Below are 13,596 nucleotides of genomic sequence, written 5' to 3' on the forward strand. Positions count from 1 at the left end.
CAAACCGCAAACCAAACAAGCAAAATATTAAAGAAAACGCCAAACCAAACAAGCTCACAAACCGACAAGCTAACTATGCTAGCTGGTGTGCGAACCGTGTTGTCTCCAGTTGGCGCATCATCATCATACACCACGCGGTAATCAAACCAAACAGTGACAAAAGAGGCTACGGTTTCGCAAACCTTCTTTTAACGGCATCGAAATGGAGTTTACGGAATATAAGCAAATAAGCAATCGTAGCACCGTTACTACCAGCAGCAGTAACAGCAACTGCGGCGGCGCCACTTTTAGCGCAGAGGTCGAATGACAACGGCCTGAAACAGTCCCGAAGCCCTGAAATCCAAAGCAGCAGCAAATCAGCGCCGCGCGTACATTTCACCGCAGCAGCAGAGTACCGTGCATGACACTACTGCGGCTACCAGTGCGGCTGCCAGGTCGCCAGGTGGCATCCAGCTGCCATGACGGCCGCGAAGGACCCCGACAGCGTAATCCTCGGCGTGTTCCTAAAAAGCTCTGCATCCCCAAATCCAACATAATTATTGCGGAAAGGCCGCGAGTGGCAGTGGAAGGTCAGGCAAGCAGGGTGCTAGGCTAGGCCGAGAGCGGCGCACACACGAAGCTGCCACTGCTATTGCAGCCAGCTCCGCGAAGGGGCACTTCCCCCTCCCCGTTTGTCACCCTCTCGGGCGAATATAACAATTGATCCATCCAGAGAGGACGTTGAAAGCACTTCTCTGCTTTAAGAAAGGAGCTTCAAACTTGCATTGCGACGCATTTCTTCGTCCCAGTGGCGCTATCAGAGGCTGTTGCTGCTGTACGACCCAGATTGCTATCTCCACACAACTATTGCTATCTCCTGCCAACGATAGCAGCGCGCTGACCCAAATCGCCGGAAGGTGACTGCAGCGTGTTAGCTGTTGCTAACGGACCTCAATGCTGTCGCTCTGGTGCCAAGCGTACGCAAGCATATGTACTGCCGTCCTAAGCAGGGGTACAGGCCGCACCAAGGGTGTGCAACAGGGGTGTGGCTCGTGCACTTCCCACCCCGTGCCGGCTCGCAGCGGCGTGAAGGACCTCGAGCACCTCTCGGTGGCCTCCCGCTTCCGCCTGCCTCAGTGCCAGGCCGTTCCTTGCATGTGGCTGCGCCCCCGCCACCAGTAGCGCCAGCACAACACAGCCGTGACCCGCTGCGGAGGCCTCAACCAGCGCACGACTGCCATCGACTCGCGGGTCAGCGCCCGCAGCAAGCAGCTCCAGAACCAGCTCCAGGTGGCCGCCGCGGGCAGCCTCCGCCAGGGCGCCGCTGGCCGCCGCTCGCGGGTCGGCGCCGTGATGGAGCAGCAGCCTCGCCGCCGCAACCCTGCCCTCATGGCAAGCGGCACGCAGCGGCATGCCGTTCTCCGCACGCGCACTGACACCTGCACGGAGGAGCACCTCCATGACTGCCACGTGGCCCGCAGCGCTGGCGGCGACCAACGCGCGCCCGCCGCAGCTGCCGGCGTTGACTCCAGCGCGCAGCAGCGTCCGTACGACCAGGGTGTCACCCGCGCCAGCCGCAGCAGTCAGCAGGAAGCGCTCCTACAGTTAATGGGAAATGTTAGCAGGCAGGGCTAAGTGGCAGCCGGGGGGCCCTGTTGCCGGTCGCCTGACCCGTAGAGCGTTGTTTGAAACGGGGTTGGTTGGGGACCATCGTGCGCAATCATGTCGTGCGCTATTTGTTTTTAATCTATGATGTCGTGCGAAATTTGTTTAATCTACCTACGACCCCCCAAACAGAACGACTGGCTTCTGTAATGGTGAAGTAATAGTGTTGACCTTATCTCCAAACCTAACACAACATCGACAGACAAGTATGTGGATACACTGCTACTGATACAACCCAAATATGCATTCGTATGGCTTTCAATCACCTGGACTCTCGGAGAGGCCCCTAATCGCAAGAGCTCTCGGACTAACTTGTTAGTGACGGCATCTCGGTCACTATGCACGCCGCTCAGCAGGCATTGCCGGAGATGCGGTGTGCTGTAGACATGAAACAAAGCTGTACTTGAGCCGTAACGTTTAAAAAGGAAGATCGCAGCGAGTTCTGGACAGGCCAAGACAGACTTAAACGCATCCCGCAGTCCAGAGCACGCACAGGCTGCCTGTGCTCCTCCTAAGCCAGAAGAGGCAAGCACCAGCTGCAAGAGAGGGGCTGGCAAATCTAGTAGTCCAGGCGGTAAAAGAGCTGCAGACCGTCCGACACCCGAAACAGCAAGCGATGTGCCGGTACTACTATGGAGCTTGAGCTGCACCATGCCTCTTTGAAAACCTCTAAAAGAGAGACGCTTGAGACCCAGCCAGTGTCTCTAGCCCTAGATGCGCTACCCGGAAAAGCTTGGAGATAGAAGGCCTGGGTCGTGCCGGTATGAATAGGACGATGGAGTGGCAATAAAATGAGTTCTTATACCCTGCAAGCTGTGCGCCCTGGTGTCCAGATCTGTAGACACCAACTGAAGGTGGCCTAAGCTGCCTGAGAGAGGACAAGATGCCAGAACGAGACTGGCCTGAACATGAGAATTCCGCATAGGTATCGATAATCAGGAAATACTACGACATCGTGCCGTGAGGGGTATCTTAGGAAATTTGCTAAGTCGTACTACGACAGGAAATCGCTGCTGATTTTCGTTGCGCTTTTGTGGAAGTGGAATCGACTACTTTCCTGAAGAACCAGATATCCACAGATATCGGCTCAAAGATAGGACCAGCATGTTTTCCGCGTATCCTTTCTTCATTGCTAGGCCTGAGCACTGTTATCGCATGAGTTTGAGTCACTTTAAGTTGTCAGTCAGTGGCCCGGCTTCCCCTTCCTATGCAAGAGATTTACGTGATACAATCATTTAGACAAACGTCAAATACGTGTGATCAAACCACAACGACCTATGGAAACGTTCCCGCCACAACCCAATTTCCGGTTGCAATGTTCCGAAGTGCCCGACTTGCTCAGAGGTCTGAGCCTACTTGTATGTCCATTGCGAACGTTTTGCCACATGTGGTAAATTGATTGTTGTGCATGAGAGGAATCGTGGTGCGAGAGGACGGTATGACCGTTCCTGACCGAAGTCATCATGGAATAGACTCAAAAAGTCTACCTGGGTTTTGTTTTCCCTGGCTGGGTGTAGGTGTTCTTCAATGGTACTTCCCAGTTCGTTTTCATTTCCCCTTGCTTTGGTCGCGCTCTTCCTTTCCAACTTCTGCAACCGTCGTGTTGAAAAACCGTGAACCCAAGACATGACAAGGAACACTAGAAGGACTCCCCCAAAACCCTAAGGAAGAGTGGAAAGCCCTCTCCACATGATTTCTCTCGGTCGAGGGGTTTGAGGAGCCTCGCGTGCAGCAGAGGCTCATGCGGGTGCCCTGAAGAGCCCCTCGCGTGCAGCAGAGGCTCATACGGGTGCCCTGCGTCAGCTAACTCCCCTTGAACGATTCTTATCATCGATGCCAATACCCCCTTGTCATACGGCTACTCCTTTGAAGTATTGTGGAGAGGCATCGGTTGTCAGTTTCGCGCGGTTCGGCTTCGGAGCAGCCGAAGCCTCCAGGGTATATGTACTACACAGCGAACGCGCCAAAATGTACCTTTGCTGTTGGATGATGACCTGGCAAAATGGAGCCAATTTGTAACTGAACTCGTGCTTTTGGCGGAAAGAGAAGAAAGGATATCCTTACATGTCCCATAACGGGCTCTGCACCCACAACACTTATGCCACATAGCATGCGGCAAACGAGGAGCGAACGATACAGTGGGGAGAGTCCACTGCTGCCGCAAATGTCCAAAAATGTGGATCTGGGATAAGTGAGTTTAGTCAGCAGCAACAGTCGCGCGCGGATTTACAAACTCACGGCAACACACTCGCGCAGATAAACTTTAGTGACAAGTGAACACAGCCAGGTCATCACCTGGTGTAACGACACAGCACATCTCAGCCCGTTACAACCGCATTCACGTGATCCGTGGACAGCCTTAGGTCTGGATCATATGATCCTGCCGCGGTGATGCCGACACGCGCACGCACGACCTGACTGCATCACCGCGGCCGCCGCCTACGCTTGTTATTCGCCGTGTTAAAAATCCTGTCATGGTCTGTTGTTGCTCCTACCTGTCTCCAAGTGGTGCCCCACTTGGCAGAGACGAGCAAATGTGCAGTACGGCTAACGGACGGTGAGGGATTTTCACTTCGAAAATCGCTTACGCTCTGCCCGCCGCCAGCCGTAATGTGATGGCACGGTGCAGTAAGGGACAATACAGCTGGCTGCTGGTGGCATCAGCCATTGCCCGAATCCTCAAAAGGTCACGGATAGGTGGTGTCCTGTCACACGCTCCGGATGTTCAGCAAATAGCTCCACAAGTAGGTGTAGGTGGGTGAGAGCGACGGAGGCAGCGGTGCAGAGGAGTAGGAGCGCCATCCGCAGCGGGGTTGAAGCCGTCCTCCTGCGCATGCTCGTAACGGACATACACGGACCCACGCACAGCGACGCACCACATGCCTTCCGCACTGCGCACGACATGCCTGCGCATGCAGCATCGCGCGCATGCATGTACGCACTGAGCAGCACAGCCTTCGCTCGCTGGGCCTGTCGGGCGGCCCTTTCAGCATAAGAGACAAGTCGTCATTGCAAGCTACCCGCGCACACACAATTCCAGAAACACACAGCCAACATCAGCACTCGGCTAGGTGGAGGTGCCGAGCCGTGTGCGCACCAGCCACGTCAACACATGCAACGGAAGACAATGATGACGGCCAGAAGCGTCGACATGGTCGCTGCCCCTATCCAGTCGACAACCCCTCTCCTCCTTGCCTTCTCTGCGCCCGCGCAGCACCGAGTCTCCCCTCACTCCCCAACCCCAGAGTCACCTCCACCATCTACGAGGAATGACACATCAGCAACCGGACACCAATTCCTGCATGCCTCCCTCCAATCGCCCTGCTACAGTTGCACATGTTCTAGGTCCTCATCCTCAAGCACCTCCAAACCAGCGTAATCCTCGTCCTCCCAGTCACGGAACAGATCGTCCCCGGCCGCAGCAGCTCCCAGCTCCGACCGGGATGCTTCGTGGCCATCGGGTGCATCTGCCGTAGAGCCAGCGGTAATCCGAGCCGCAGCCACTGGCGGGGCCGTTTGGGGTGCTTTGGGCAGCACCGCAGCGGACCCGCGCGGCAAGCCGGCGAGGGAGCCAGGCCTGGTCGGTGGGTTGATGCAACGTAAACCGGCGGGCGAGGGCCCTGGCAGTGCGTCGGCGGCGGTCGCAGGCGGTGCGGACTGCGGCGCAATCGGCTTGGGGCCGGCGGGGCTCGTGATGAGCTTGGAGGGGTGCGGGTTGCCGTTGGCCTGTGGGCGGAGGCCGCCGGCCACACCGGAAGCAGGGGATGAGACACATGGCATGAGGGCGGCGGTGGCGATGGAAGCAGGACGGGGAGGCATATGAGCAGTACCTAGAAGCCGGCACGACGCGTAAGAGGGGGCATTGCCAGCGGCCTGCCCGGGTGTAACGACCGTTCTCCAGGAAAGCGCGTATAGACATAACAAGAAGAAGGGGATGACTGCATGCATGGCTCTAAAAAGGCGCGCAGGAACGCGATGCCTGGGGCCTCCTTGGACGGTTTGCGGAGGGGCTGGTGTTGCCACTCGGCCGGATGGGACTCTGCTGTGACTCTAGCTAACCCACCGCCAACTCACCGCATGGTCGAAGGCCCGTTGAAAGCAACGCTTCCGCCCTCCATCGGCGATATGGGGATCCACATAGCCATCCAGAGAACCCTGCGGGGTTCGGGCAGTCCGGAATCGGCAGCCAGGTGTCGACAAAATGTGAGGCTCATTCCGTGTACGCGGACTGCAAAATAGCTAGTTCACTTGGCGGCGATGTTCGCCACTTGGCGAACATCGCATGTGACAAGAGGTACTAGGCACACATACAGCAGATACCAAAATGTGCAACACGGGGTTTTGTCAGAAGCGCATGCAAGCTATGAGAACGAGAACGAAAGCAGCGCTCCTTGCAAGGCGCTCAAGCAATGTTGCGGGTTCAAGCCGAGGAGAGTCTATGAACGTGAGGCCTGCCGTGCTCTAGGCACAACTCCTTCCGACACCATAGGTAGACGGTACGACAAGAGACAATCCCAAGGAGCGTTTGGGGCGTACGAGCTCGCTGAAACTTGTAACATCCATCCATCCATCCAAGGAGCGACCCGACCTTCCCACTTAACTAAACCGCGATGCGGGCATGCCGCAACCCAGCCTCGACCCGTGTAATCAATGGACATGTCTATCAGACGGCAAGCATCAGTATTGGACGGGGCTTTGCAGGCAGCACACTATCGCACCACCTACCCTGCTGCGGCTGGAATTGGTGGGGGAAGATGGAATCGCGGACACCGCTGTTATGTCCTCTATCGCCGCATCATCGCGCTCTTTCTGTAGGCGGGTGCGCTCCGCAAACTGCAATGGCAAGCGGCCGCCGTGCAACAGGGGTCAAAGACAAGAAGCAAGAGCGGGGAAGCAGCTAGTATAGAGGCGCCATAAAGGTGCCAGAGACAACCGGCTTCCTAAACTACACCGTTTGGTGCAGCCTCGATGCCGCTTCTTGCTGACAGATTGTTATGCTACGATTGGAATTGCCGGCCAGCCAAACGAAATCTGCGTAATTTTGTGAGGCAACCATGCTCGCCAGCCCACATTGGAATCGTCCCAAAGTAAGAACAACTGCAACGCAGCCTGGACAGATGCAGGGGAGGCGCATGAACCTGAATACGAGCCAGTCTGCCAGATCGCCTGCTTCTCAAGCCGCGCGAGTGTCGAGAGTGAGCATAAGTACACGCAGGAAAACTTCCTCCAATCCAAAGGCACTCTCCGGAAACCTCTCGTCTGCATGTCCCGCCCACGCTACAACTGCACGCTCACCGAAAGAGGCCGCACTTGAGCCTCGTCCTCTTCTTGGATGTCGTACTTATGGAGTGCCCGGCGCCAGACTTTAATCTGTTTTCTTGGCGAAAAAGGGTGAACACGCAATAAGGCTTTAGCATTCATTTGTGGTACTGCTCTAACAATTGAAGTCTAACGACGGTTCTGAAATTGCGAGAGCACCCAATACCAAATAGCATCTAACACGTTGCGAGGCCCTAGCTGCCCCTCCCCCTCTTTTTAAGGAACGCGCATATATTCCCGCCAGCGTGAGTGGGCACAGTGTGCTACTAGATGGGCTACCAGACATAGCGCCCCACAGTTGGATGCTGGACGTCAAACAGACCAGGGTGCACAACGCAACGACTATGCTACGCCCCGCGGCTAGCGCAAAGTTGAGCAGCATATGCAGGCCATGCGCCATGCCATGCCGCCAGCTATTGAAGGCACCAACCTGGCCCTGCTCAGCACCTTCACCCGTGAGGAAGAGGACACGCCGACACGGCAGGGGTTCTAGGGCTACTGCGCCTTACCGGCAGGCCTCACGCTCATGACGCCCACACACCCATACTCGCCGCCCCATTCACGCGCCTGGGCAACTGTTTCTCCCCCCCTCCCTCGCTTCGGAATGGGACTCGTCCGCACCCACCTGCCCGTCGAAGCAGCGCTTGCTGATGTTCTGGTTGATGTCTGGTGTGACGGGGTCCAGCCATTGCTCGCCCTTTCGCCGCCGCTTCTCCCTGCGGGTGCAAGGCAACACCGGGGTGCACAGGGCAGGAATTACACGGGGCAGGGAAGAAGGCATACGGGACAGAAAGCATATCGTACTGGTACTGATGGTTAAGGAAGGAGAGATCCCGATGACTCCCCATCTCCCTCCCAAATCATTGCCACTTGGCAGGTCCGTGCCCATGGCAAGGTCACCGACACACGCCCGCCCCTCTCCTCCCGCTAGGGGAAGCGTGCTTCGGCGGTCATTCCCGTTAGGGTACGGTTCGGTGTCCCTGGCCAGCGTCAGGCCCGGATCGATGTGCAACAGAAACACGCTCGCAACCCGTATACTGGTAGTTGCAACACAAGGGGCAAGGTCAAAGCCCCTTGTTACAGCCTCAACCCCAACGATTACGTGTCAGGTGGCGCCTTTGTTGCGTGCATTGGGCACTTGCGGCATAGCTGTCCTCAACTCAACGCATGGCGTCTTTTGCTCTACCTGACCTACAAGCGTCGTGTGTGCAATGCCGTGTGTGCAATGCAGCGGCATGGAAACCGCATGACTTCCCCCCGGTACACATGCGTGACCTCTTATGGCTAAGGAGGAGCGCCAGGCACTTCTGATGTTCTGCTGTACAGTGCAAAAATACAATCCTCTACAAATTGAGAACGCCAAGAAAGAAAGAACCAATACAACAAGAACACAACAAACCGAGACGGCAAATTTGGCATGAATCTCACTTGGGCACTTGTTGCAAGTAGCGCTGGTAGCCTATTGTGTTCTTGCCGTAGTCGACTTGCTTCTGCCGCTGCGCCAAGCGGTGCGGATCCAGACTGGCGATGGGTTGCTTCGGCAAAGCGCCGCCGGATGACTGTGAGCCGTTGGACTTGGCTGGCTTTTGCAGGCGAGGAAGACGAGTGCAGTCCTTGTCCTTGGCGTTATCACGCAGAAGCCGGGGGACTGTGGGAATGTGGGGTTTGGGTTGTGGTGCAGCAGGCGTGACGATAGTCGTACATGGGGAACGCAAGGAATGGTACGCAGTGCGAAGGACTTTAGGTAGCATGGTTGCAAATAGGCAGGATATGTGAGGAATGAGGAAGGCTGTTAGGTCGAGAGGCGGCAGCCGCGAGGCAGTAAACGCGGTCAAGCCTTTGAACGAGACGGTCAGCGGCAGCGCAAGCGGCGGCACTTATGGCGTTCTGTTGGTCAAGACCGAGGTCAGATACGCTCGGTAGACGTCGCTTGTGCTAGTGTCGTAACTTGGCGGTGGGAATAACAGGTGTTGGGCACGAGAGGAAAGACAGGCGCACACCTGGTATTACGTCTTCAACCTCAAAGTCTGCGCTAAAGTCCGCAACTGGGCGTCCCTTCTGCCTTGTAGACATGTCCATACTTGAGATTCAGTTCCCCCCACCACGTCAGAAGATATTGGCCCCGCGTGCCCGGTAGAGCCCGCGCGGCCAAATGGCTGCTCCGTTGCCCGTGGACTCACTCGAACAAACCCTTGCTAATTGCCTGCCCTGGATATTCCTATATGAAAATATGTACAAAATTAGGCAGGATATTATCGAGAGGTCAGGATTTCAGCAAGGCGGGCAAGGTTCGAAACTTAAACTATGCGCTGTATGCTGCAGGTCACGAGCTGTGTGACGTAGGCGAGAACGCGGAGAAGATCAGAGTGTACGTGAAGTCAAACTGTCACAGCTCGGACCATGCCTGTCCTCTTTTGGGAAACCATTGTACGACATTGTCTCTCAGCTCCCACATGGCAGTGGGAAAAAAGTTAATGTACATGCATTAGTATATGCTGCGATGGAGGCTGCCTCCCAAGTCATCCATGCCTTGCACAAGAAGATCTTGCTATGAGCCGGCGATTGACGGGGTATTCGCTTTGCAGCCTCCATGCCTACGCCTGTTAGAGCAGTCATGTCTGTTAGAGCAGTCTTTCGTTTTTGATGAACGTATACGTTTTTTTCCTCGACGCATGTCCGTCGCCTGGTTTTGTGACGTCGTGCAGCTCCCTGCGTTGTTCAGACCGCTGACAGCTGCACAGTTGTGTCTTTACTACTGTAAGACGTCTGGTCGCGCCTCAACTGCCTGGGTCGGTCGTTGCTTTGCGTGAAGCAGGTCCTTTCCGTAAACCCCTTGCTGTATCCTCTTACTCAAGCCCGTATGTTCCTACCGTCGGCTTCTGTAGCCTGTTACAATGGAGGACCAACAATATGCATCTTTTCCTTGCTTCCAACTGCTTTGGGAACCCCTTTTTGACGTTAGTCGAAGCAGCGTGTTAATCCTGTAGGCCCGCTTCATCCCCCTTGGCTCAGGCAAACGCTGTAAACGCCCTGACGGCCCTCGACTTCCAAAGGTGACACGTGCCGGAGCAGCTGAAGGGATATGGAATGCGGCAAAGAACGATAAGATTTCCGCGAGAACGTCCTTGGCTGAAGGCCCTGCAGCGTCTGCAGACGGCTGTTGAATCAAGAATCAGAGGTGTGATTTGCCTGTGGCATGTGTGTATTCGGCAACGGAGCTGTGGTGCCTGCTACGTGAGTGGCCTGGTTGGGGGAGAAGAACTTCCCCAAGGGTAGGCCTCCGCCACCACGTCGCCCCAGAAGGTAACCCGGGACAGAGGAGGTATCGCTGCTGACGCAGTCGTGCTGTGGTGGCTGTCTAAATTGCCGCGCCGAGGCGGCTTGCCAGGATAGGTGCGGTAAGGTCGCATCAAACACTACGTTTTAGGGGAGAATGCCGTGTACGCCGTGAAACGCGGTGTGGCTGCACCCGTGTCGGTGTATTTGCCCATGTGCGTGTATTCCGATACACACTGAACTCCCAGCCGCCCACCGTGGATCCCATTTCGCCAAAAAGCCACCTTCTTGGCATCCATGTGTGGCTTCGCGCGCCGCACACCGTGGCAGCAAGTACGGTATTCCTTGGGGAAGTACGACGCACCTCTGAATATCTTGGTGCCGTCGAGGCCTATGGTACGATACTTCATACCTCTGTTCAGGCCGTCGATTGCCTATCCTATACAGTGAATGGGTGCTACCAGCAGCGGTGAGACGGTAGGATTTGGTTTTTAGTCACTCGTTGCGTTAATTCAAGCACGGCGCTCCTGTAGTACGTGCACTTGCGTTCATTTCCTCCATACATACATGCGCCAAAGACGCGTCGACGCCCTCCGCTGCCTCCGTCACCACATGGCTGCGTCCTGCACACCAGCTGTAAGGAAGAGTGTGCAGCAATGCCCACAGCCTTGCCGTATGGCTTCAACGCAGGCTTGCGAGCGCTGTCCTGGCCAGCGAATTGATCCTGTGCTCCAGGGGCCAAATGTGAGTGGTTGACAGCGTTATCGGGGACCTTTACCAGGGGTGTGATGGAACTATTTTATGATCCAAGCATCTCACCAAACACAGCCCTCCAGCCGAACCCCCAGTGCTTGTGGCATATGGGGGCCATGTCCACAAATTTGAAAATGAAGGCGGCCGAAGCACACCTATTTCCAATAGCTAATTAGCGAAGGGCAGTCAGCCGCGGTACCAAAGCACCATGATGGTGCCACGCCTTGATGCTCAGATATTGGTTTATGTATCGTTGCTGGTCGCTATGGAACTGATCAGGGTCCTGGCTGCGCCTTGTCCGAGTTCCTATCGGGGCTGGTGATGTTGCTTTGTTCGCACTTAAGTCGCTTGTTAATGGGAGTGTGGGGGCCTTGAAAGGTTTACTGGTACAGCGCCAAGGTTGGCCACGAACCGTTTTGGTAGTTTGACTGTCATACTTTTTCGACTTGCCATTCGCCCTCTACATTATTTCTTAAATCCGTCATGTTGAGCCACTTGGCCGTGAAAGGCCGGCAAGCTTGTAACAAACGAATGGCGATGACAACCAGCTTACAGGGACGTCAAAAATTATTACGCTATTTCTTTATCCACTTTCTGTTCAAATGACAAAAGGCGGCCGCCCCGTCCCCGCGGGGCACTTAGCCGGTCCAGGTATGACGATGATAACCTGCCACGGCTGCAAGCTGGATATGACCTCACCGCAGCCATGTATTTATTAAGTCGATTTTCTGTTCTGTTCTGTATTTATTTTGTCGCAGCTGCAGTTGCGACAAAATAGCAGCTGCTTTAAAAGTTCGGGGACGCCGTAGTTCTGGGATATTCGTAAATTAAGCATTTCTAAGGTTCTATCTTAACATAAGTGCCGATTATGGTAGGTATTTGGATGTTTCATCGAAAGCCGCAATAAACGTTTCCAGATTAAAAACCGATTTTGTCCCTAGCGGTCGCAACTCGACACTAGCCGCAATTATCCGGTACCTCGTCCCAGGTTGTCGTAACTTCCGTAACGCCTTCTGCAGGAACGTGCATCCGATAGCTTTTGTCAGCTGACAAAAGAAGAGCACTGTCGCAGTAATGCTTCCCAGACTGGCAACTGCTGTATGACTGCCGAATGAATACGAGTAGCGTAATAACCTGCCCGCTGGTCGACGGCCGGCCGGTATGGCCGGTGTGTTGCCACTAAGTAAAGGCCCTTCCATTCTTGCCACTGCTAATCAAGAAGAATACGAAGCGGATGCCGAAATTCGGAGAGAGCAGGACGGCGCGATTCTTACGGCGACAAAGCCTCGAAGCAATGTCGGAAACCGTTCCTGAGCAGCGTGGGACAATTGCTTCCCCATGACTCTGCTAGTGATACTGTATGCAATGGTAGTGCATGCAGTGGCCGGCTAGCTGCGGGGAAAGGGGTCGTTGCGGAACCGGTCGCTGCGATCCGTCCAAGAAAAGGGCCTCAAAATGTAAGGTACCAGATGCAACGTTTGTCCCTATCCTTGTCCGTATCCTTAATCACAGCACGTCCAGGTGGTGTCCGAAGACACCGGATGGGGATACATCAGCGAAGATGTAGCCATCGGATGTACGAACCGTACAACTTTGCGGCTACATAAGCGGAAAAGTCTTGGAAATAGCCCCTTGAGTCCCTCGGATAAAGTATCAGGAAATTCAGAGATATGTACCTGCTTATGCACGTTACATCATCCCTCCCCTAAGTTACTGGTCTTCCCGACAGCCAGCTAACCTTGCCTCCACCGCCACACGTGAGGAGAAAGCAGGGATTCCGGAACCCCGCTGATGACAGACAAGTGTCCGAGAAAAGCATTGAAGTGTGAAGGCTTCTTGATCACACGGCCGTGACGATTAGTTTGAGGGACTTGATGCGGCTTCGAGCCAGAAGCGTCAGCGTCATTTGAAAGTGACCTTGTTACTTCAAGGTTCGCCGCAGCTGGTTAGGTTTAGTTCAGGTTCCCAAGCATCTAATTCTGGGCCCTGATCTTTCCATAGATTCTTCTTAGTCCGTCGTCCACTTCCTTGTGAAGCAGAATGGACTCAATTTCAAATTCCAGTTCCTCCTCAACAATTCGAGGTGGCGGAGGTAACTGAACGCGACCACCATCAAGATACGGGCAAAGGAACGACATTTGAAAGTCATCATGTGTACGAACAGCCGGCGGAAGATCCAACCGATACGCCACCGCGTTGATCTTTTCCTTAACCACAAAGGGTCCAAGCGAGGTAGCAACTAATGCAGCCCTCAATATTAATATGTTTCGTACTCAAAGAGTACGCGATCACCAACAGAAAGTCCTCTTTCCGAGCGACCTTTGTCAGCCCATTTCTTCACCCAATCTCGAGCAGCAGCCAAGCACAATTTAGCTCGTTCCAAAGTTCCAATTTGCACATCCGTACTGAATTCAACATACAACCGATTTGACATATTGGCAACGCTTTCCATGCGCTTCTGGGACTTCTCAACCCCGAATTTTCAAACTAGGTGGGAAGCCGGAGTTAGGGGCTTGTAACCGTGTATCAACCGAAAAGGAGTCGTTTGCGTGAGTTCATGCAATGAATTGTTCATGGCAATCTCAGCCATCGGTAAGTTACGGG

At 54.8% G+C, this 13,596-nt stretch overlaps 1 protein-coding gene across 1 annotated transcript; it reads right to left on the reverse strand.

Annotated features, from left to right (window-relative positions):
- Positions 1–981: 981 nt before the first annotated feature.
- Positions 982–10,649, reverse strand: VOLCADRAFT_106146 (uncharacterized protein; the record flags this gene model as incomplete). Its single annotated transcript, XM_002953827.1, has 9 exons — positions 982–1,578; positions 3,883–3,939; positions 4,521–4,550; positions 5,008–5,370; positions 5,719–5,799; positions 6,370–6,477; positions 7,589–7,679; positions 8,392–8,611; positions 10,604–10,649. 9 exons carry the CDS (start codon positions 10,647–10,649, stop codon positions 982–984), a joined length of 1,593 nt encoding a protein of 530 aa, XP_002953873.1.
- Positions 10,650–13,596: the final 2,947 nt, after the last annotated feature.

Source organism: Volvox carteri (assembly GCF_000143455.1).
Source record: "Volvox carteri f. nagariensis unplaced genomic scaffold VOLCAscaffold_38, whole genome shotgun sequence".
NCBI classification, from domain to species: domain Eukaryota; kingdom Viridiplantae; phylum Chlorophyta; class Chlorophyceae; order Chlamydomonadales; family Volvocaceae; genus Volvox; species Volvox carteri.